This window comes from Sorex araneus, chromosome 1 (genome assembly GCF_027595985.1).
Source record: "Sorex araneus isolate mSorAra2 chromosome 1, mSorAra2.pri, whole genome shotgun sequence".
Taxonomy (NCBI): Eukaryota; Metazoa; Chordata; class Mammalia; order Eulipotyphla; family Soricidae; genus Sorex; species Sorex araneus.
The window spans coordinates 426,556,264-426,581,121 of record NC_073302.1 but is presented as its reverse complement, the minus strand read 5'-3'; the positions used below and the strand labels follow the sequence as shown (position 1 = coordinate 426,581,121).

At 43.8% G+C, this 24,858-nt stretch overlaps 1 protein-coding gene across 1 annotated transcript in view; it reads right to left on the bottom strand.

Annotated features, from left to right (window-relative positions):
• The window catches only part of SND1 (staphylococcal nuclease and tudor domain containing 1), a 424,531-nt gene that overhangs the window by 258,724 nt on the left and 140,949 nt on the right, over nucleotides 1-24,858 (bottom strand). Inside the window, exon 11 of the mRNA XM_004608287.3 lies at nucleotides 2,562-2,651. Coding sequence (XP_004608344.1) covers nucleotides 2,562-2,651 — 90 coding nt within the window. The remainder of the gene's footprint in view (nucleotides 1-2,561; nucleotides 2,652-24,858) is intronic.

Sequence of the window (24,858 nt, the reverse complement as noted above, 5' to 3'; positions counted from 1 at the left end):
AGGAATTCTGCCAGAATGAAGCCTTGGGAGGGGGTCAGAGAGTCCACAAATGGAATGGAAGGGAGCGGAGGCAACGATCTGACCCTGTCCCTGAAAACCCCACTTTCATTAGGTTCCTCCCCACTGCAGAAGCTCCGGGAAACTGAGATTCTGGAGACTCTGGGATGGTCAAAAATAATAGCCTGGGCCAGGAAGACGGCATTGCCTCCGTAATCTCGCCTCAGCGCTGACAGGCGGCCCTAATCAGCTTCCATGCACACGGACACAGAGGCACGCGGCGCCCTCTTGGTGCCTCTTAATCACCGTGTACCACATGGAACAGCTGCAGAAGTTTGAAGGGAATCGGCACAAGAGTGCAACGAGGCGCTTCCCACCCAGCCCGACAGCCATGCCTGCTCCCAGCCCTGAGAGCATATGGGTGTTGGCTGTCATAACCAGGCCAGAGGACAGGCCAGTGGTTTCAGGGCCCGAGGCAGGAAGAGCCATTTGCTTGAAAGCATCAGGGAATGTTCCAGGCAAGAGCCGCAGAGCTGCGCCCCACTACCCACGCAGGCTTCAGGGTGGACATAACATGCTGTGGCCACGGAAGACAAACCTGAGGCTCAGCATGAGCGGGGCCCAGGTCCACTCTCAGGCTGAGGAATCAGGAGATGCTGTTTCTCCCACCGAGGAGAAACTGCTTAGGAACAACCACTGCCTCTGAATATGGAGACAAAAGCCCAGCATCAAAGAGAACAGCCCAGGAGCTGGAGCGATAGCACAGCGGGTAGGGCATTTGCCTTGCACTCGGCCGAGCTGAGTTCGACTCCCAGCATCCCATATGGTCCCCCTGAGCACTGCCTGGAGTAATTCCTGAGTGCAGAGCCAGGAGTAACCCCCATGCAATGCCGGGTGTGACAGAGAGAGAGAGAGAGAGAGAGAGAGAGAGAGAGAGAGAGAGAGAGAGAGAGAGAGAGAGAGAGAGAGAGAGAGGCTGCTGTCATAAACTCAGATATGCTGAAAATAACTAGAAACCAGGTGAGTGGCCCAGGCGGCACATCTGTCTGCACCCGCGGGAAGGCTGCACGTCTGCTGTCTTCCATGTGGTTTTGGACAGAGTTCAACAGAGGCGCACACTCATGAGGGAATTTCTTATTTATCTTGATGCAACAGTTTATGAGCCAATAAATGAATGATATGTCAACTCACGGAAATAAAGATGTGGGACAACAGGATCAGATAACGGGAGATGGAAGAACCGAGAGAGGCCAGGAGCCAGCACTTGCACCCCACCTCATGAATGAATACCGCATTCTGTCAAGTTTCATACAATGACAAATGAGCCTATTTGCTGAAGGAACCTAAGGAGATTTTATACAATTTTATACTCATTTGAGGGAATCCAGTTTGGTTTCTCGTGCTCAAAATTAGCCATTTCAGCTCAAGCTCAATTTCAAAATCTTTGCTGTGATTTATCACGCTAGTGACTGCGGTACATAATAAAAACTGGTTATATTTATATTTACAATACGCTACTTTGGCATTAGTTCAAAAGCCAACGCCTTATCAAGCCTGTCACATCACCAGTAACTAAAAAAGAATTGCATTTAAGGAATACTAATGTGGCTTTAATGTGTTGAGGCTATACCAATAGCAGAAAGGTCCTGCCTTTCTGAAGATACAGTTTAAAAATCAAACAAACAAAACTCAGTATATCTTTGTTTAAAGAAGAACCCTCACTGATGAAAAGGAAGGGAAAGAAGAACCCCAATTCCTCAGGAACAAATTCACCTCCGAGAGTGGCAGATCAGCTCTGCATACCTCAGCATTCCGAGGAAGCAGAGGGCTCCCTGGAGAGGGAGGGAGAGGAGGTCTGGAAAACAAGAGAATGCTCAGAGAATAGCTCTGCTGTCTGTAGTGGCCAACTGTCACAGAAGATTCTGTTCTAAGAACACAAGAGAGAAAATGTGCTCTTAGGAGTCTGAGCTCTTGCACTGGAAGAGAATCAATGAGCCACAAAAACTCCCAGAAACCCACTGCCCTCTCCCCACCCAGGTTCCAGAGCACCTTCTATAGCAGTTACTGGCAATCCGGCACGGTGGAGGGGAGGCAGGGTCACTCCAAACGGCATGGCTGTGGGCAAGCCCCAGGGCCCAAAGTGTGCCCTTCTCCTCCACAGCCCGTGGCTTCCTCAGAGGTGGAGAAGGCCAGAGACGAGGCAGCGACCTTTCCTCGCTGGCAAATCCCCGAGCACCGAGCTTTTAATGGACAGGGCTGCAGAGAACGAGAAAGCCAAGTGGCTGGGGCTCGGGGCAATATGCAATTATTGAAAGTGGAATTGCTCCTGCACCCTGGGAAGAACATGGCACACGAGCTCTGCAATCACACTGTGGTCAGGGCCCCAATTTTAAACCTATCCCGAGGGGTGCCACTTCCCGACACGGAGGAGCAACTCTCCCCCTACCAAGTCATTGCACTTGACATGCTGGAGTGCGTCCATCGGCTGGGCCCTGGCAGGCGTCGGGGGGCCCAGCTGAGACTCATTCCCGGCCACATGCACGTGTGCATGTGCCATCACTGACCTTTTTCCCGATCAGCTTCTTTCGAAGAAATTCCCGGGCTTCAAACATGTAGGGAATGTCATACAGAGGACGGAGCTTCTTGTTCTTATCCTGAAAACCAAACAAAATGTTGTATCAGAATGAATGTGGAGAGGGAAAAAAATGAAACAAGAAATGAATAAAACCAATAGCAAAGATATAAAAGCCTCTGAAAAATGTTCTCTATCTCCCAGAACTACAAAGTAAATGTAGATACACAGTCAATGATTAATAAATATTTGGTTAAAATGCTTTGCAGGGAATAAGATGATCTTTTTAATATGACAGGCACAAAAATAAGTAATGAAATGTTCTTAATCTCCAAAACTGGAAACCACCTCAATATTCATGGAAAGGGAAAGTGCTACATAAACTACAGTACTGAAGGAGCTCAATAAGTATTCAGGCCCTTCAAATATCCACAGAGCACTATAAATCTAATCCCATTACACTTTAGAAAGCCTAAATTAAGCACCTACTCACTATTAGCCCCAGACAAAGCAATTCTGAATGAAATTGTTTTGTATTCTTTCACAATGGAAGAAACCCCACCAATATGACATAGAAACACAATTTTGTTCTTTAAGTAATAAACTATGTGATAGAGACTAGGGACTGAGAACTGTGAAAGTTCAGAAAAATGGGAAGAAAGAAGCAGAAATGCTTCATCTGAGGCTGAGAGACAGTACAGCAGGTAGGGCATTTGACTTGAAAGTGACACACCTGGGTTCAATCCCTGGAACCCCATAGGGTCCCCTAAGTACTGCCAGGAGTGGTCCCGGGGCAAAATTCCAGGAGTAAGCCCGAAGCATCACCAGGTAGGGAATAGAGGGGAGGGGAGGGGAGGGAAAGGAATGAAAAGGAAAGAGGCAGGGCAGGGCAGAGCAAGGTAGAGCAGGGCAGGAAGGGCAGGAAAGGGAAGGGACAAAAAGCAGGTTTCATTAAAAAGATGATAAATGTAATGTGCATGTGTAGGAGAGAAGGTTAATAAAACACTATGAAGAGGGCCAGAGCAGTAGTACAGTGGGTAAGGCATTTGCCTTGCACATGGCCCACCTGGTGCATGTGGTCTGCTGAGTATCGCTAGGAGTGATTCCTGAGCGCAGAGCCAGGACTTCCTAAGCATCACCATGTGGGAACCCAAAACCGAAACGTTTAGAAACTACAAAGCAAAATAGCAATGCAGAAACCAAAACAGGGGTAGGTGGATTCACTCAAAGACCTAAAGCTCAAAAATTGCAGGCTTGTCTCATGGGCCTCAGACTTCTCGAAGAGGTCCCTGGGTCACAGGTGAAAGCAGTGGAAGATTGAGATGATGACATCCAAATGTAGATGAAGGCGGGAGGGGTGGGAATAAGAATGGATGAGAACTTAAAAGATGAATTAGCATTGTAGGAAGTAATTTAACAGCACTGACAAAAGGTTGGATGAAAGAGAAAGAATACAATATTCTAATCCATGATCATAGGTCTAAGAGAAGTCTGTCTTTTGATGGGCGGCTGGGAAGAGGGGCGAGCGGGAGGGTATGTCCAACAGGGAGACGTCTGGGCTAGAATGACTAATGCCTCTCTCCTGCTAGCCCATAAGTTCCAGGAGAAGAGAGAACCTGTTCAGTTCTGCTGTTCTCTGTAACCTCCAGAGCTAAATACAGTGCCTCCTTCGTAGCACAAACTCAATACAGAAGGGCTGGTTCAAGTAGTCACAAGAAAATCTCAGAATGGTATGCAAAGGGCAGATGTGCAGGAAGAATAGGACAGCCTGTACAGACTGGAAATCTCCTGGATCCAATTATTATGGGAGGTGAGGGGGGGCGGGGAGACACACAGAAGAAAATCAACAAACTCCTGACTTAGATGCCTTCTGTTGCTTCCTATCCCCCAAGGCAAGCCTGCCTGGCCTCTCCCTTACTATTATGCACTGTGTAATATCTCTGTATTATCCATTATATACTCAAAGACAGTCAAATAATTCATTTTCATCAACAGCCAACTATTCCCAAACAATGATCATCTTAAGACCACCACTGTAAAATCAATCCCAGGCCTGAGTTTGAATTCAGCACCACCAAGTCCCTAAGAATAAAGCCAGTAGTACCCCTGAGCACCACTGGGTGGGGCAAGGAACAAATGGGGGGAAAAAATCCTAATGGCAAGAGATAAATCAAGGCAAACAACACAGATGGACCCTGAGAACAGCCGGGACCTCTAGTACAGAGCCAGTGAACACGACCGGGTGAAGTCCAAAACTAATAACAAATTATCCCAAGTTAAAAGTAAATAAAACACAAAAGGACAGCAGCACTATTTCAGGGTTCTGTCGAGGCACCTTTAGAAGTGAAGGTGAGTCTGAGTGTCTGCTCCTTCTCCCCACTATGAAGAGAGGAAACCACATACTTGAAACGGGAACAACTAGGATGGCCACGCTTGGTTACAGGTCCTGGGGGTTCCTGATCACAGTTTAGTAAAGGAGGTACAGCTCTAAAACATTACATAGCTCTTCTTTGTTTGTTCATTTTTGTGGAGGAGGCACAACCCGGTGATGCCCAAGGGTTACTTCTGACTCTGCGTTCAAGGATCACCACTCCTGGCAGTGTTCGGGGGACCCTATGGGATGCTGGGAATCAAACCTGGGTCAGCTGCATGCAAGGCAAATGCCCTACCCTTTGTGCTATCGCTCCAGCCCCCAAAACATGTAACTCTTAAGAGGAGGAATGTTATGCTGAGATTTTCAGATGGGGGAAAAAAGACAAGGAAAATGAAAATGGGACGCAGGAGAGTTGGCTGGGTGGGGAGAGACGGGTAACACAAAGGCAGATGGACATGATTATGGATAATTTCTAAACATCCAGGCAGCCAAATGAAAATAGTGGGACACTACAGAGGAGCTATGTATAACATCGAAGCCCTAAAATAGAGTTTATGATGACACGTTATGATTCAGGAAGAATGCTAGCTCTAGAGAAGATGCCAGGTGCCAGTAATGAACAAGATTTTTAATAAAGACAAAAATCAATGGCTATCAGAATCAGCCCTCGGGAATAAAGAGATACCAGTGTATTCATATCCACCAAGCAACAGAGGACATTCTATTTACAGAGCATTTGTGTGATTATGTAAGCCTAGGTGAACACTTTTACAATCGAATCACAAAACATCAACATTTACTTACTTACCCTCATGGCTGGCTACAGAACCTGCATTTCTGAACCTTTCCCTACTTATTCTGAAACACCACCAGTACAAGGAATGACAGTTCCTGGAAAGGCTATACCTGTGAATAAAAGGTAAGACTTTGTTCCCAGCAAGCATTTAAGATGAAGACTGGGATGAGGTACACCGACATGTGTGAAAATGTCTCAGCAAGAATCCTTCAGCTAGTCAACATGACTGGGCGAAGTCAAAATACCCGCAGAAGAATAAACAAAAATAAATTGTAAGCCAACTAACATTCCCACTAAAAAACAGCGCGTCTTCGGAGTCTGATTATATGTCTCTCATGAAGCCAGGAGAGAACTAATAGCACAAGCAGAAAGCAAGAGATCACAAGTGAAAACAGAATGATCCTGTACTCTAACCCTTCCGAGCTTGGAGCTATTGACATCTGCAAACATCTTACAAGAGCGATATTAGAAGTCCCTAAGAAACCACAAAATAAAAGCAATTCCTCCAAATTACCAGGTACATAAAAGCCTTTGAAATCTCTAAGAGGCAATTGAAGTATGGAATGTATTCTGAGAAAACGGACTTTAGATGAATCTTGCCTGCTAAAAAGGACAGTCTAGTTTAGATTCTAATTTACATGAAAACATTTCTTTATAATAAAAATAGAAAAGAACGCTTGTTTTCTCTGGAGGGCTAATAACACTAATAATGTGGTGCAATCTCTGCTCATCCTGACAAATGATAGACAGATCCTACAACCACTCACATTAGAGAAATTCTGGCTTGGGGAGAGGGTACAACCCACACCCCACCATCTAAAGACACAACCGGGATATGAACAACACGTTGTTTGTTTGGCTGGAAACAGAATGCGGTCACTGGCCAGTGCTCATTTGGAGAGAATGGACCCAGACCACTGGATCAAGATCTTATACTCCCAACTGCCATTCAGGTCTTGTTTTATCAAGCCCATTCATTAGAGGATAAATAAATATGGCCCCCAGATCCAATAACCTTGGGATACTGGAGGACTTCTTATAAGAGGCTGAATGCTTACCAACTATGAAAAACATGGTAAAAGAGACCCATTGAAATGTAAAGTTCTTTACTTAAAAGACATCATGATCCTAGTATCCCTCTCCCCACCCCCACTCCATCCCCCACCACCCCACCCTGCCTGTGCAGCAGGGCAGTCCCTTTTGTTCTCTCTCCTTTTGGGTGTTGTAGTTTGCAATAGAGGTATTGAGTGGCCTTCATGTTCAGTCTATAGTCTACTTTCAGTTCACATTTTCCAACCAGAATGGGTCCTCCCGACATCCTCTACTTTGTGTTCCCTTCTCTATCTGAGCTGCCTTTTCCCCCAGCATGTGAGGCCAGTCTCCAAGCTGTGGGGCAGACCTCCTGGTCCTTATCTCTACTACTCTTGGGTGTTAGTCTCCCATTCATTGGTGGAGGTGAATGGGCACTGGTGGAGGGATGGGTAAACGATCACTGTATGAGTGAAATGCAAACACAAAAGTCCTTAAGTTTGTAACTGTACATCACAGTGATTCTTGAATAAGAAAATTAAAAAAAAAAAAAGACATGAACAAGGTGAAAGGCCAAAAGTGAAAGCTCATAAGTGAAAAGACCAATCGAAAAACGGAGCAGAGGGAGAAATGCGGTTGGAGTCACAGGGACTGTGATTGTGGTCAGAGTCGCTAGATTATATTCTAGTTTGTTCAGGGACTGGGGGTGCTTGGACAACACTCCTGGCTCTGTGTTCAGGGTCACTGGCAATGCTGCTTAGGGCTCCACATTTGATGCTGGGGATTGAACTGGGATCAGCTGCATCGCCATCTGGAGAAAGGCAGAAAGAACCCATGCAAAAGGCAAAGGCAGAAAAAAAAATCACTGTGGCTATAGCAGTGGAAAATACGTAGAAAATGAAATCCTGGGGCTGGAGCAATAACACAGCGGGTAGGGCGTTTGCCTTGCACGTGGCCGACCCGGGTTCGATTCCCAGCATCCCACATGGTCCCCTGAGCACCGCCAGGAGTGATTCCTGAGTGCAAAGCCAGGAGTAACCCCTGTGCATCGCCAGGTGTGACCCAAAAAAAAAAAAAAAAAAGCAAAAAAAAAGAAAATGAAATCCTAACACTTGGGAAGTATTAGGAACATTATCAGAAGTATTAGGAACACAGAAGCAGCAACAGGTTATGAAGACAAAGCAGACAAAGCACTGGCAAGACTTACTTTGGTCATTGCTGAGGACACTACTGCAAAGGGAGATCAATCTAGAATATTTTGACAAGAACCCAGGCAGGAGGTGATGACATTTATATCGAGGTGGTAGCTGTGAATAAGGCAAGGTGGAAGCGTTATGAAAGCAGACTGAAGGTGTGTGAGTGGATTCAGAGAGAGGAAGAGTAAAGATGACTGCAGGTGTCCTAACGGAGAACAGCTTCCGGTGAGCTGGCTGGACAAAGGAAGAACTAAGACCAGGGATTCAGTTACTGATAAGCTAAACTTCTATCCCACAGCCCAATGCAGACTTCAATGAGAGCTGGGAAGAGGTATGTGGACTTGGGATATACATTTAAGAGTCGCTGCCTTACAAGAGGCAATGAAAGTCCAGAGACTTGAAACGGGCTGACTCTCGAAGCACTGTGACATAAAAAGTAAAGAATGCAAGTGAATCTGCGAAGCAATTATGAAAAGGAGCAATATATATGAGGACACAAAAGAAGGTCTATGTCCTGGCAGCCAGGAAAAGAAAATGAACTGGAAAAGGACCAGCTGTGCCAATTGCAGCCAAATACAGCAGTGGGATGATGACTAAGATTTGCATGTTGGCCTGAGCTAAGTATAGGTCAGAAGGAACTGGATAAGAATAACTTTGGTGGGGCTGCAGACATAGTATGGGAGTAAGGCGCTTGCCTTGCATACAGCCCACTCCAGTTCAATCCCTGGCACCACAACTGGCCTGAGCCCTACCAGGAGTGACCGCTGAGGGCAGTTACAGGAGTAAACCCTGCACACCACAGCATGTGGCCCCCAAGCCCCCCAAACAGAAGAGTTTTGGTGGAGCAGTGAGGGGCACCAGTGATGGGAGCCGAATCTTGTATGTGCAAGACTCTCATTTCGGTCCCCAGAACCATCAAGGTGATCCTCAAAACAACAGCAAGATTTAATTTTTTTAAAAGCCTGACTGGAACTAGAAGAATGGGAAGATTTGTTCTGAAGGAAATTCACACATCATTTCCAACTTTGCGCCACAAAAGGGCTCTGCAATAATTATGTGGCAATGAGCCAAGAAAAAGGGGTAAAGAGAAAGTGGTACAATGATACAACTCTAAGAGAAAGTAAGAGCAAAATCATGAAGGAATCTGAAAACAATGCTGAGAAGGAAAAGTGACTTGAAGAAAGGTATAGTAAAGTCCCACTTAAATACAGACTAAAAACAGACACAAGTCACATTATTCAAAGTGCTGTTTAAACAGGAGAAGGGTAAAAGACAGAAATGAAAAATGATGGTTACTGGTGAAGGCAATGGAAGGAGGGAGAACAGATGGGACAGGCTGCATAAAAGTATATTTTAGCTCATCTGCTATTTTCCCTATTAAAAAGGGGGATCTGAAGCAAATTGGTTTATCAAGATTGAAAAGCAATTTTTTTGTTCTATGAATCAATAGAGCTAGATATTTTTTTTTAAAGGCAAAGATGTTTAGAGATGGGAAATCCCCAAACCTTTTCCCACCGCTCCCAGCGTTCTGTGCTTTTATTCCACTGGAGCAGAATAACTTGTCATCCTTGTTCCAAGAAACGCATTAAATTTTATTTTCAGTCCAAGAAATAGATATTTCTTCACGGATGTATTCAATGAAGCAGAAGGAGATAATTTAACTACAAACAAGCTCTTAAATAACCAGGGTCAAAAACAATTTTGACTTCCTCAAAGGTGACTTGAACTTTAATGTATTAATTGAAGTAGCCAGGCAGAATTATACTCTATGAAGATCTTAAAACTGGCCGTGGAATATAAATAATAGACATGATAAGAATAAAATGGGCAAAATTTCTAACAGTAAATAATGGACCCGTCCCAGTGGCTCTGCCACACATGCCATTTTAATAAACAAAGGCTGTGATTTCCATTTGAATGATGGATTTGAAATAGGAACATTACCACATGCCCTGGGCATATTTACAATCAAGAACTGTTCAATTCCCCCTGGCAGTCAGGAGACAAAATCCACAGGCATAGCCACTGGCATAGCCACTGTTTTAGGGTCCTTAATATATACAATAGTATACTTTTACCAAAGGCAGGTCAACTATTAGGAAATTATAGGTTCAAAATAGTAACCACCCTGGCCAATCAGAAAACACATTATAACAATACAGCTAAGAAACCATGTGTTGAAGATACCTCGGTCCAAGCATCATCCCAGGAGTTATTTCATGTAAGAAGCTTTAATTTGCAATTAGCTGTACTCCATTCTACCTACCGATTTAAGTAACCTTTTAAGTACGGTCTATATGCACTACATTCCCTACAAGTCTCTAGGATGCAATGGAGGTATGCAAAATATAAACAGCGAAACAAAACTGAAAAGGAAAAGAAATTGAAATCTAAAAAAGCTCACAGGTGTGGAACTGGAAGGGCGCAACACCTTCTCAAGCCCATTATTTAGCCTTCAAAGCTGCTGCCAATGCAACTGGCTCCTGCTGGCTCTGTACTTAAGGATCTAACTGCGTGTTTGTGCGGAAATAAAGTAGGAGTTTAACATATTTTAATGATAATAGCTGTTGTTAATGATGAGGCTCCAGGTATGTTACACTAAAATACGGGCCCCCAGGCATACTGAGTATTTTAAGCTGAAAGAGTATGGGGGGGAAACAGCAGAACCAGAAAAGTCATTTTGACCTTCATCTTCTCCATCTCCTCTGAAACACGTCATCAAACCCTCTGGTGAGGGGGCAGGCTTTGCCTCAGGAGGAGCAGGCGAGCAGCCTGCACATCAGGCCAGCACGCTCTGCTCCCAACACTCTGTGCCCTCTTTCTCAGGACTGGCCACTTCTCACCCAGCCCGGCAGAACCACCCTCTGCTAGGCTCAACTTCTCAGAGGCCTGCCTTCTCTTGAAGGCTCCGGTGTCACATGAAATACAGCTGGATGTTTTTCTCCTGGTCCTTTGCCTTTGTCGATTTCACTGGATGACCCAGTCAAGAAGTGTCAGCAATCTGATGTAGGCTGCTAGAAGGATTCTGGGGCCCATTTTACAGCTAGGAAACTGAGGTTTCAAGGTCAGGCGACAGCCGAGCCGGCATGTGGATGCAGTGAGCCCAGAGCTCCAAGTTCATTTGCGGGTGGGCCAGGCCTGGCATTCAATTTACCTATGATGCGCTCCAGAATCACCTGGGGACTTGGAAAAATGCAGACTTCCTGGCCTAGCCGTGGCTCTCACAATCCTGTGCTTTGAGTAAGCAGCACCTGCGAGGCGAGTTCTGAGAAATGCCACTGCCAATATTTTGTCATGTAAATCAAAATGACAACAAATGAAAAAGGATATCAAAGCCCTTAAGGTCAGAAAGCCACACTTTGGAGTTTGAGTCATATAGAAATGGCCCAATAAAAATAAATATGAAAATAACTGGGTGATTCAGATTTACCTTTGTACATGTAGGTGAACATGTTGCAGTAAACTCCTTTTCTATACAGACAGGATAACCTGCCATGTCCCAATTTTGGTGGCAAACCCTGGGCTGGAGAGCAGGGAGGGCCAGCAAGCTCACCCCCACCTTCCCCGTCCAGAGCTACCAAGTGGTCTGGACGGTGACTAGTCACCATGAAAGAAGAGAAAGTGTCAAGTGCAAGAAACAGCCCCAGTTACAAATGCCTTTTGGCCACATCAGGAGAGTTTCCCAGCATTCAAAGGGGGAGAGACGCAAAGCAGGCTGCAGTAGCCCCATGTCCTAGAAGGGACCTGCCCCTTCACCTACAGAGCACAGTTCAGGGTAACATTCCGTGGGACCAGCACTACCCTAAAGCGAAGACCATGACTGGGTAGACCCCTGTCCCTGGAGGCGGCTCTCCCACTCAGTCACGTTAGCCAACCAAGCGTACTTTGAGAGTCCTTGCTATGTAAGGCTCAGATGCAGTCACTATCTTGCCTGTACAAATGGGCTTGGGGTGAAGAAAGCAAGCAGAGGCCCAGGGGCAGATCCTTCTCCCTCCAAGACCCTTGTCAAGACTCTGAGAGCAAGTCCATTAAGCACAAGTGCTCCAAAAACCATTACCCAAGTCATAAGCCACATGGGGTCCAGCCACTTAGCTACAGAACATACCTTCGGGCCTCGGAGAAAGAGTGACTGTAAGAACCACCCTACCCGCTGCATAGGCCTCAGGATCGAAGAAGGGGAAGGCTCATGAGCAGCTGGAACCAGGAGCAAAGCAGCCGCTGGGCCCAGGAAGAATAGCCAGGGAAGACTCGGGGCCCACTTCATTCTCCTACAGCAGGACACCTGCCAGCCAGTCACAGGGCATATGCTTTCCCCCACCAAGCACTCTAAAAAGGAAAACCTGCCCCAAGAGGAAAGCAAACATCCCTTGAGTGGAGGGTCCTAAGGGCTCAGGGCAAAGTGGGCAGCATGTTGCTGACAGGCACACTAGAGGCCCAGGCTCGAAACAGTGATTGCATAGCCGGCATGTCCTGGTGTACCTCAGTTTCCTTCCAGGAAGCAGCAAGTTAAGAATCTCCTGGCCAGGCCAGCTCAGGCACATTACAGAGCTAAACCTCTTGCCTTGCTTCTGGCCAACCTTTGTTCCATCCCCAGCACCACATGTAGTCCCCAATCCCCACCGGGAGCGATCCCTCCCTGAGCAGGGGCAGCAGTATACCCTGGGCACAGCCAGCTCTGTCACCAAAAGCAAACGAACAGGAAGAATCAGGTGGCATTACTCAAGACTTGAGAGAACTAGGCAAAAATTTTTTTCAACTCCCGTAAAAATCAGCAAAGGGCTACATACATTATCTGATTTATCATGTATGATATATTCCTACATTTGATTCTATTATGTGTAGGTAATAGCCATAATTTATGTACATATTCATATCGCATTATATATTACTGCTATATTAGTACAAATCCAAGTTCACGGTCAAAAAATAAGTCCAGTGGGAACCGAAATCTACACTTTTCATGTTAATAAGCAGCAAAGCTACTTAGCCAAGTTTTACAACATCTAACACAAATGTGAACAAGAGTTAAAATGTCAAGAGACAGAAGAGATAAGCCAAAGTTACAGCACTAATCACTTCTTTGCTTTGTATTGCCATAAATTAATTACTTCATATAGGTCTTATCTTTCCTACCAGACCACAAGAGAGAATCTAGGTGAGAGGAGAGGAAAATATCTTAAAATATTTCGAAGTGCCTAGTCTGGTGCTGTGCTCCCAGAAAATGCCATTATAATAAGAACACATTAGGGAACACAAAAAGTCCCACATAACAGATTTATTTTTGAAACTCAAACAGCACTTCTTTTGATGGTGGCAATCAATGGGATAGTTAGCAAATATCAAAGTGAATTTTTGAAAAGGTGGGGAAAGCAGTAACACAGCAGCTCCTACCACTGTCAGAGCATTCATCTAATGAATGTCACTTACGGGGCTCCAGCTGAACACTGACGACTCTCTTCCAGCTACTATTCCCCAAGCCACTTTCATCCCACCCAAAGAGAAGTATATTAATAACAAGCAGCAGAAAAGATCCTAAGTGGGACTGGATCACTGGGCAACAGCAAAATCTAACTCCTTTGTAAGCATCAATGCAAAGAAAGTGCTCTTGGTAGATGCTGGATATAGTGTTAGAAAAATGCACGCTTACAAAGTCCAAACTATCATTAGAATCTCTTATGACCTGGGGAAGACTTTAAAATGCAACCTCGGCTAATGCTATCGTCTGACATATACCGAACTCTGTTCCTTATGCTCTTTGGCAGAAAAAAACACCTTCAGTCTGTCATTAGTTAAAGTGATCCAAGGCCATTACAGAATATAAATGATACAGTTAAGTCAAGCTGAAATGATATTCTAAAACATCTTTTCAAGTGTGATAGTTTGACATGAAAATAAAAATGGTAGCATGGTACAATACTGTATGGAGTAATTCCCTAATGAAGAAGTCAAAGTTATCAACGGACTCCCAAAATATGAGCCTAAACGAGCCCCAGCACCTGCATTTGCAGGGGGTGATAATCCTTTGTCCTGGGGTGGTATTCTTTTGCAGTTAAGATACAAGAAGGAAAGAGTAGTAAGATATGGGAGAGTCCTTCCTTTGTTCTGGGAAGACTAAGCTGCAATAATACTACCAGATGTGAAATTTTGCTGAATGACACTTTTCATATGCTGTTCAAACAGGCAAATGAAGATGAGGAGAAATAATTAGTGTCTCCAGAAAAGGTCTCTCTTCTACTGAACTAACAGGTTTGAAGATTGATTGCCAACATGAATCAATGTTCACATGGGAACCTCCTTCACTGGAAAGAACAACAAAAACAAAACAGAACAAAACAAAACAAAAACCCCAAATCTAGAAATAAGAAACCAGAGTATAAAAGCAGAGGGGCAGGGGGAGCAGAGAGAAAGGAGCTCTCCATGACAAAGGCAGCCCCAGAGGTCTGTGAGGTAAAGAAAACCACAGAGACCAGTACAATCGCTACTGGCTCTGCCCTTCTGGAACTTCGCTCCTTTTTACTGGAAGCTCATAATTAACCAGTTGGCCCCAAATCATGTTTTCTAGTAATGGAGAAATCCCCCCACATCTCTTACCCTTCATTTCCAGGCTAAAAATGGAGAGCGGTGCCCTGCGAGACAACCCTGTTACTTAAAGTGCAGGCTCCAGGCCAAATGAACCCCATCCAGCACCGAGATGTGCCACAAGCCCTCCCACAGTTCTAGAAGAGGAGGACGGCACGGGAGGGAGAGAAAAATAAATCTCCCACAAAATGAAACCCATTTTCTCAGTAACGGACAGCAGGATCGAAAGGGCCCGTTCAGAAGACACAATTTTGTTAACGGAGACGCGTTTTTGTCAATGTCTTCCCTTCTTCACCATATTGAAAAAGAATCATAATTATTACGGTTCCTTCCTGGAACAACACAGAAGGGAAAATGAGGCTGGATATGACACTATTATTCAGCTGGTGCCAGCAGAACCTTCAGTGGAGCCAGATTCCTAGTCAAATGGATGCGATAAATTGGGGCGCGCTGCAAAAACCGAGACTGAAGGATGCGAGTGCCCGGCTTATGGGCTCCCGTTAGCCACTGGGTTTCTGCCTTGCCAGCTGCAGCTCCCCAAGGTCTCTCTGTCAGGCTGGCAGGTCTAGTGCCACATATTTTATGCGCCAAATTCAAAGCCCTCTCAGTCTCAGCCAGTCTGTAAATCTTCAAGGAAATGAGGCCTCTGCTTTTTGGGACAGATACCAGGCGAACCCCACAGAACAAAGATGACTCTCTTTTACTGTACAGTCAACTCATCATCAATCAGGGAGGGACAACATTTATCACAGAGTACTCCCACAGAGAAATATGGGCAAATGAAGTTGCAAGAGCCATGAATGTCGCAGACCCTGGGATTTAGTGCCCCGCTGGCAAGGCAATTTCATGACGCACACACACAGTGGGCCTTGCCCCACTGCAGCGGGGGGCGTTGGCACCCGAAGCCATCCCCGCTCCACTTGTCCTGGAAGAGACACTTCTGTGCCTCAGCGCCCTTTGTTTGCTCCTATGGGGATATGGAGGGGAGTGGCCAGATCCTGAGCAGTCAGGTCAAAGAGTGGGATGAGGGGCCTGAGTAGGGGGCTTCTCACTCTGCAAGAGTGCCCTGGCCTGTGAGGAGGCAATCTACCTCCAGCTTTATGGAAAGTCACCCTAGAGTCGCTCTAGGCTCACTTCTTTTGAGCTGCCAAACCTAGATGGTGCCTCTTGAACAATGTTTTCAGGTGGACACATCATCACCCCACTGTGACAATGACACACTTCGCTCTCAAGTCACCTGCCCTCAGAATGAACATGAAGGGTGGACCCCCACACTAAACTCCGGTAATATTTCATTAATAATGAACACCCCCGCCACGTGGTGCCTACTCTGTGTGTGGCACCACAAATCTGTCCTCCCAGCCCCTCTCCTCCCCCTCCCCATAGGCACCGGGAGAGCTGGAATAACTAGCTTTATCAACTGAAGTACCCAGAGGGGGAAAAAATATGCCCAAGATAACACATGTCAGAGTAAAAGATCCAAAGAATGCTCCGTCTGGTCCGCGGCCCATGCTAATTGTTCTCGATCATCTGTCTCCTAAGCACTGAGGGAACAAGCACTGACAGTCACCCACAGGCTTTCCACTCACATCTGGCTCTCCATACAGCCCCCTCTAGGCCCCGAAAGGTCAATTAATTTCACCATGTAATGCAGCCCACCCAGAGTTACCAGCTCTCGGGAAGCTTATGGAGATTAAGTTAGACACAGTCTGTGTGCCAGTTACGAAGCTATTGTCACGCAGTTTCCAACCTAACCTTTTTGAAATTCTTTGTGATGCTGGAGTGGGAAGGCCGCCAAAAACATTTCTGCATGGCCAGCTGGTTCCCTGTCAGGCACTGCCAAGGGGGTCTGGGGGGAGGAGGGGAGATGGACACAAAGAAGGGACAAACTCTTTCCTATTGATGTCAGCTTCTTTGGAGCAAGGGAGACTTCTTCCTCTCGGCAATTTGTTTGATTCAGTAGCAAGCAGCAATTGATTCCGGCTTGCAGTTTTCCCAGCACTCCAAGAAGCAGTGTCATCACACCTCTTCACAGACACCAGAACCAATCAAATGGCAGTCCAGTCCTTCCCGGGGAGTCTGCTTCCAGCCCCTAGGAGTTTTCCTCCAATCTCCGAGACAAACTACCAGCCATCAGAGGGCTGGGGCCCCATTTCAAAGGGGTGAACCCCTGAATATCTAAGTTTTTAAATCTTCAATCACTTATATCAGACAACGCTGGATTTGTCTCATGACTCACTGCCCCATGGGTCACTAGGGTCTCTGTTGCCTTCGTTTTGTTTCGTTCATTTTTGGGTCACACCCAGCGATGCACAGGGGTTACTTACTCCTGGCTCTTGCATTCAGGAATTACTCCTGGTGGTGCTTGGGGGACCATATGGGATGTTGGGAATTGAACCTGGGTCGACCGTGTGCAAGGTGAATGCCCTACCCGCTCTACTATCACTCCAGCCCCTGTGTTGCCTTTGTAGCCATTCCTGTACCTGCTTACTAATTCATCTCTGACAGCAGATTGTCCACAACGGTGTTTTAGAGGATGCTGTTTCGTTAGAACATGGGCGAGAGAAAAAATAAAATAAAATCCTGGCCAACAGTGGTACTCAAGGACCTGGTTTCACTATACATCATTTCACTAAAATTCGATTTCCAAGATCAGACAGAAAAGGGTAAATGAGGACTTGGTTCCATTGGTTCTGTTAAAATAATAGATAAGGGGCCAGAGCGACAGTACAGCAGGTAAGATGCTTGCTTTGCAGACAGCTTTGATGCCCAGCACCAGGACTAATTCCTGACAGCAGGCCCAGAAGTAAGCTTGAGCACATCCGAATGTGGCCCCAAATCCAAAGTAAAACAATGTACCGATGTATACAAAAGTTCCAACCAAAAGGGAAGACGAGGACATGAGCTCCCACAGATAAAATACGTGGAGAGAAATACTTGGAGGACTTAATCATTAGTACAAGCATCAGACTGGAGGAAAAGAATTCTAAGCCAATACTTGATACAGACTGTGAGACAGAAAATTCAAACAATCAGAGAACAATGTACCCTATTTTTGTTTTCTTCCTCATCTGTCGCTGAACCATCATGAGTAATGAATTACTTTTTTCTTCTCCATGCCTCACACCCTTATTTTATGATTTTAAAGACAAATCATATGGAAGTTACATTCATAGTGCAAAGAGGGATCAAAGTAAAGACAGAAAAGTGAAAAAGTTTAAAATATGACCAAGTGATTATTATGCTACATCATAATACAAATAAATTGAGATTTAGAGCATTGGTCAAACTCACAATGGGGCCTAGATAACTCAACAAGATGTCCCTTAGAATACAATGAAATAATGAGTGACAATACTAAAACCAGATTTGCTATCACATATCTTATGATGTGATACTATTAGATGGAGTCTAGAAAATTCTTTTAAACTGTCAACAAAATGTAGAGCTCAGAATTTTTTCCCCCAAGAGACAGAAAGGAAGTGAAGAAAAGGTCTAATGGGTTTAAAACTGATTCTGAAAGATGAGAAAGGTCTGAAAATGTATCACACAACAATGTGAATATACTTAATGCTTTAAAATTGTTTGTTTAAAAAGCATCGAGAAGATACATTTTATCTTTACTGATTCAAAACCACCTGCCAAGCAAACTGAAACAAAGATAAACAAATGGAACTATATTAAGAAGCAATGGGCAAAGAAAATGAGGGTCAGAATTAAAAGAAGCCCCATAGACTGAGAGAGGCCACTGGCCCAGCATTCATGAAACAAAGGGTTGTAGAGCTCTGGTAAAATAATAATAATAATTTTTTAAGGAGGAGAGCGGGAATGAACAAAAACCTGCTCAAAAAAGACATACAGATGGTCAAAAGGCATATGAAAAAATTGCTCTGCATCACTTATCATCAGGGAAATGGAAATCAAACGACAATGAAATATCATCTCATACCAGCAAGACTAGTATACTTCACAAAGAACAAAAACAACTAGCGACTGAAGTGGATGTGAGGGAAAAGGGACCCTCATTTACTGCTGGAGGAATGCCAACTGGTCAAACCTTTGGGGAAAACAATATGTACATGTCTCGAAAAACTGGGAATTGAGCTTCCATATGACCCAGCAATTCTACCTTTGGGCATCTATCCCCAGGGTCCAAAACCTCAATTTAGAAAAGACATTTGCACTCCTTCCTATGTTCATGTCAGCACTATTGACAATAGCCAAAACCTGGAAAAAACCCAACTGTACAAAATCAGATGACTGAACAAAGAAACTGTGGTACATAAACACAATGGAATACTAATCAGCTGTAAGAAAAATTGAAATTATGAAATTTTCTGTCACGTGGATGCAGCTGGGGAGAATCAGGCTGAGAGAAGTTAGAAGGAGAGGGACAGACACAGAACGATTTCTCTTACAGGATATGAAGAAACAGAATGGGGAAAAACGAATGCCCAAAGGCAACAGAAACAGAACTTTTCAGTAGGGAGTTAACCACAAAGAGGGAGTAGAGGTGAGGGACACTGGGACAGCGGGGGAAGGAAGTGGACACCAAGTCAGAGGGTGTGGTGCTGGAATAGTTCAGGGATGAAATCATACTAGTAACAGTTTATAAACCAAGGTACCCCTTTTTTTTTTCTAAAAGAAGAAATTTTTTCAGATGATAAAATTCTGTCATTTTCTTCATTATCAAGTTGATATTTTTCTAGTTTCTATAATTTGGAAGAGGCATCAGTCGGCAAGCTATCTATTTAAAAATATCCTAAGTTTTCAGGTATGAATCCTGATCTTCACTTGACTGCAAAATGATAAGTCACTATTTATGGATGTAATAGTCAAACATGATAGCCTAGTTTTGGATCCAACAACTATATTCCAAACCCTCTGCTTCCTGTGAACAAGCCTCCTCATTTCCTGCATCTGACAGCAAACCAGTGCTAAAGACTCTGCCTACTAAAATGCCACGCATTTAATAAGGCCACACTCAAATGCCACCTATCCCCTCTATAAACCTCGTCTGAGTCATCAAATATCTTCTCTTCTCTTGTGGTACATCTGACATAACTGATATATGTACTTCTTGCATACTGTAAGTAATGAGGTGTTATTGGAGGTTAAAAAACACCATCCTATTCAGCATCTTAAAAATCCCATTGCACATGTATGACCCTCAAAGCACCAGAAAATAAATCAGCAAGTTTGTTTATTTTTGAAAGGATGAAAAAAATGAGACTCAACTGGACCCTCTGTCACACAAGTGAAAATGGAAGGGGCAGAGACGACAAAAATCAAAATCCATGGCCACTGGATCATACCATTCCAAGGCAGCTACCAATCTGAGAGTTCAGAGCCAGATCAAATCCCTTTTCTTCTACTAAACACTAGCTTTGTCCTACAAGAGTAGAGTTCACAGGTGAAAAGAACAGGGAAACTGCAGAAAGGCTGGAGCACCCCTACAAAGCATCCCCTTGGGCTATGTGCCTGAGGTGACTGGCCTCACCATTAGACAATAGGAGCCTCCAGCCTCCATGGCTCAAGGAATGTTGTTGAAAGAGAGAAAACTACCTGGGGTCACTGCTAATGAGAAACCTGAACATCTTGCCACCTAGCTGGAGAATGTTCACCTAATAAATCTTACACCCTGAGATCAGAAGGTTGGGGGGGGGGGGGGAGAACAAACAAATTCAGAACCACCAGCATAAAAAACCTATAAACAGCTGCCACACTTTCCCCAACATAGGGATAAGCCAGAAAGCTTGTTACTAGCTAACACTGATCGGAAATAAGAGGTTGTAGATAAAAAGAACAGCAAACATCGAACATTCCTTTTTAACAGTTTAACCGTAATATATGTCCATATATCCAGAGGATTTTCTTCTTTTACCTTAATTTAGCTTTATTGATCTAGTTTTAATCAAGGACAAATATACAGCAAAGGATGAAGGGTCAGCAACCAACTAAAATGGGAAACAAGAGAGAAACATTCTAGCTCAGCAACTGGATAAACTTGATAACAGGCACAAAAGAACCATCACGGCTAAGAAGCTGCCAACTGGCACTGGGGAAAACCCATCCACCTGCCTTTTTAAAATTTTAGTACCTTATATTTCCTTAAAGGCAATAACTATCTTTTGCAGGATGGGGTCTTACTCAAAACAGTGAGGGCTACAAATGTTTAGATTATAATTAGCACTGTAGCACCGTCATCCTGTTGTTCATCAATCTGCTTGAGCCAGCACCAGTAACGTCTCCATTGTGAGACTTATTACTGTTTTTGGCATATTGAATACGACACAGGTAGCTTGCCAGGCTCTGCTGTGTAGGCAGGATACTCTCAGTAGCTTGCCGAGCTCTCCAAGGGGGACGGAGGAATCGAACCCGGGTCAGCCGCGCACAAGGCAAACACCCTACCCGCTGGGCTATCACTCAAGCCCAAGATTATAATTAAGTACGGAAAAATATCATTATGTAGAATAGTCACCACCATAGTGAGAACTAATAAACCTGCCTTTTTTTTTTTCAGTTGGTGGGGTTTTACTCTTGTTGCTTATTTTGCAGATTGACGTATTCATTCTTTTTTATTTTTCAATTTTTTCTGCTTACTTAACTGCAAAAAATTCAGTTACTTGTCTCACACTAATTATGAACTAAGATTTAATCAGACAAGGATACATTCAAGCTTATGCATGTATAATTCATAAAATTTTAAAACAAGTTTTGCTAATCGATTCAAGTGTAACTGAGGGTTATGTTTAAGCTTCTTAACTGAATTAATATACTGACAATTGATAAAACTATAAATCTACCATTTACAGCAAGTCACTGTAGCTGTTTCTTGGCAACAATATATTGACTTTATTCTCGGAGCCCAGTGGAGAACTCAGGAGAAACACAAAGGGATCAACATCTAGGGAAGCAAGAGAGATCTGAGCCACAGTGAAGTCAATCCACATTAAAACTACATCTTAGGGTCCGAGAGAGAGACAGGGGTTAAGGCTACATACCTTAGCCTTGCATACTATTTATTGATTGTGGTTAGATCCCCAGAATCGCATATGGGCGCCCCTCCCCATCAGCACAGCCAGGGGTCGCTACTGAGCAGAAAGCCAGGAATAGCCCCGCAGTGTGACTGAGTGTGGCCCCCACACCCTCCAAAACAAAACAAAAAATTACATTTAAAAAAAAAAAAAAACATTGCCCTATGCCAGTATAAGCTGAATGAGAGGGTTCTGAATGAAATCTTGAAAGAAAACCAGTTACTGCAGGTGTATGAAAGTAGGGTTCGTTTGGGTTATAAGTCAGGAGCTGAAAGCCTTGAGGGAAAATTAAAAAGAAGAAAAGGTATAGGGGAACCACGGCATCAATGACCCAAGGGGGAAATGAGTTTTAAGAAACAAGATACACACACCGAGAGGCAGAACAGCTGAGTTTTTCAGGGAGGCCCAGCTGCCACCAGTCCAGATCTCTAGTTTTAGCAGGATGGGGGCAGGCTGAGTTGCTGCTCTGCCAAAGGCCTAGTGCTCATCTGGCTCACCTACCCACACCCGGCTCCTACCACTCCGAGAAAAACAACCTATCTTCACAACTAATTTTGGAGAGACAAGGCAGTTGATGATCCCAGCCCCAAAGCTCTTGAAACATGTAGCTACATATGTGGCTGTGCGATGTCTCTAAACTTCACAGAGCTGAAAGCCCAGGAGAAAGCACAGAAAATTAGGTGGGAAAATTAAGTAGAATCCCACTACACTCAATGAGCGGAACGGGAACACAGAAGGCTCAACACACATCTAACAACTTTGTAAATCCTTAGGCCATGATTTACATTGATGATGGGACTGGTGTTGGGATACTGAATAGCAGTGTAACACTGTCATCCTGTTGTTCATCGATTTGCTCGAGCGGGCACCAGTAATGTCTCCATTGTGAGACCTGAAACATTTGTATTGTGAACAACTTTGGAAATCCTGGTGTTTAAATAAAGTTTCTTTGAAAAAAAAAAAGAAAAAGGATACAATACAAAGTCAACATATGCAAAATGGTCACAAGAATTGGCATGAGTCAACAGGATGTACAAAGACTGCATCAAGAGAAGTTCTAGGTCATTTTAATGATTTGAATAGTGGCAAAACTTTTGTCAATAATATCCAATAATCTTTCTAGAAAAAGTAGAAAACAGAGTAAATGGTAAGTCAAGGGAGAATACTGGGTTTTGTCCTAAAAACAAACAAAAAAAGTAAAAAGTAAAATTCTTCAATGAATCCAAGGAGACGAAGGGACAAAAGGTTGCAATAATTCTGGTCATATAAATATACAAGGATCTGCCTATGAATGATTTAGAAACCATATTCTACTTCCTGACCTACTAATTACAAACTGTATGATCTAAGAATTGTCTCTATGTCCAACAGGGACTTACCCTTATTCATCTCTGTAGCCCCCAGCACCTAGTATGAATCTGACATATGGTGTACGCTCAATTAATGTTTGTTGAATAAAATTATTTAATCTCTCTGGGCTTCCATTTCCTCCTCTGAGTTTAGAAAGAAGTGGCTAGATCTAAATGATATTCCTTCTAGCTCTACATGCCTATCAGTCTGTCGGTGTTAGAGAAAATGGGCCAGTTCCCTCTGATCCTTGAAAATGTGCCAAGTTTGAACACTGGAATTTAAGCAAAGGCATGAAACCCTCACAACGTTCCCCATTCACCTAATGAGAGTCGAAGGTATTGAAGAACACCTATTCCTCCTCTGAGGTAGAAATGCCTTCATGAAAAAAGTCTCCAGAAAGGAAAGATAGATTTCTTCAGAAAATGTTCCAATGAAAGTAACTATTTAGCCTCTCCTCTCCCACTGTTATAATTGTCAGTCTGCAGACTTAGGCCCTCCTTGGAAACCTTAATAATGTAAAAGCAACCTTTAAAGGCTCATTATTTAAAATTCAAAGTCATAAATCTGCAATTGTCTTTTATCTTTTAGGCCTAAGCTGTTTAAGTTTGAATTCAAATTGGGAGCTAAGGAGGCAGGAAAGGGAGAAGAAAAGAAAAAATAAAGGAAGAAATAAATGTTCTCCCTTCTACATGCAGATAATGGAAATGCCTGTGAGACACGGAAATATCACTGATCAAAGGTTTCTCAAAGTTGCATATGGATAACCATTTTTCAGCACCATCATGCACAAGAAATCCACTTGGCCTTACAACTGGAAAAAAAAAAAGACTGATACAGAATAATCTCTCTCATATATGGATTATAAAGAAACAGAGTAAGGGAAAAAACTAATGGCCAAAGGCAACAGAATCTGAAAACTGGTCTGCAGAACTGAGTTCTCCTAGGGTGTGGGGGTAGGGGGGAGGAGGAGAATGAGAAGAGAGGATGAGACAATGGTGGAGGGACGATGACACGGGTGGAGAATATGATACTGGAATGCTGTATGCATGAATCCCTATTATGAACAGTATTATAAGCCACCATGCTAAAATTTAAAAACAAAAACAAATAAGCAGAAAACCCTTAAAAGCATCTAGGTCCAATATCACTGTGAAAAACTAGAAATCCTAAAACCAGATTCTGTCACCAGGAAATGACATGAACCTGTTTTTCACTCCACCAACAAAAAATTTGACTACCTGAGGGTTGTTGGGCAGAAGTTCGTGGATAAGCTACAAAGCTGTTTTAACATAAAGGCACTAAATCATTGCCACCACTAATCCCCTTCAAATCTGTTGGCATCTATTGGCCACTCAAACCCTCAAATAGTGATGTGTCCATAGCATACTTGATAAATTATAACACTGGATCCTCTCTTCTATATACATTCATCTACACACATTTCCTTGGCTAGTCTAAAGATCAATTCAAAGTGAAATCAAATAGCATAGCAAGAGTAAAAAATAAAAAAAAAATCCCCAACCTAACAGCAAAATATCAGAGTGATTATCTGTTACAAAAAGACTTTTCTTTCCACATAGGAACTTTACAAACTCATTTCTTTACAGTTATTCCCCTGGTGTTTCTACGAGTAACATTGATTAACCAGTAGTCAATTTTATTTGCAGCATTCCAGGAACAATATGATAAGGAGTCTTACCTTCTCCCTTTGTGTTTTCAATGCCTCTGAAGTACATCTTTGTAAATTTAACAGATTATAATAATCTAATTTAGGTCCAACAAAGAGAGGGATAAAAGGTGGAGGGCTTGTAGCAATAATATAGCAGGTAGGGTGCTTGCCTAGCAGCAGGCCAACCCAAAGTCGATCCCAGCATCCCATATAGTCCCTCCCTACTCCAAGTTACCCTGCAGCATCACTGGGTGTGGAT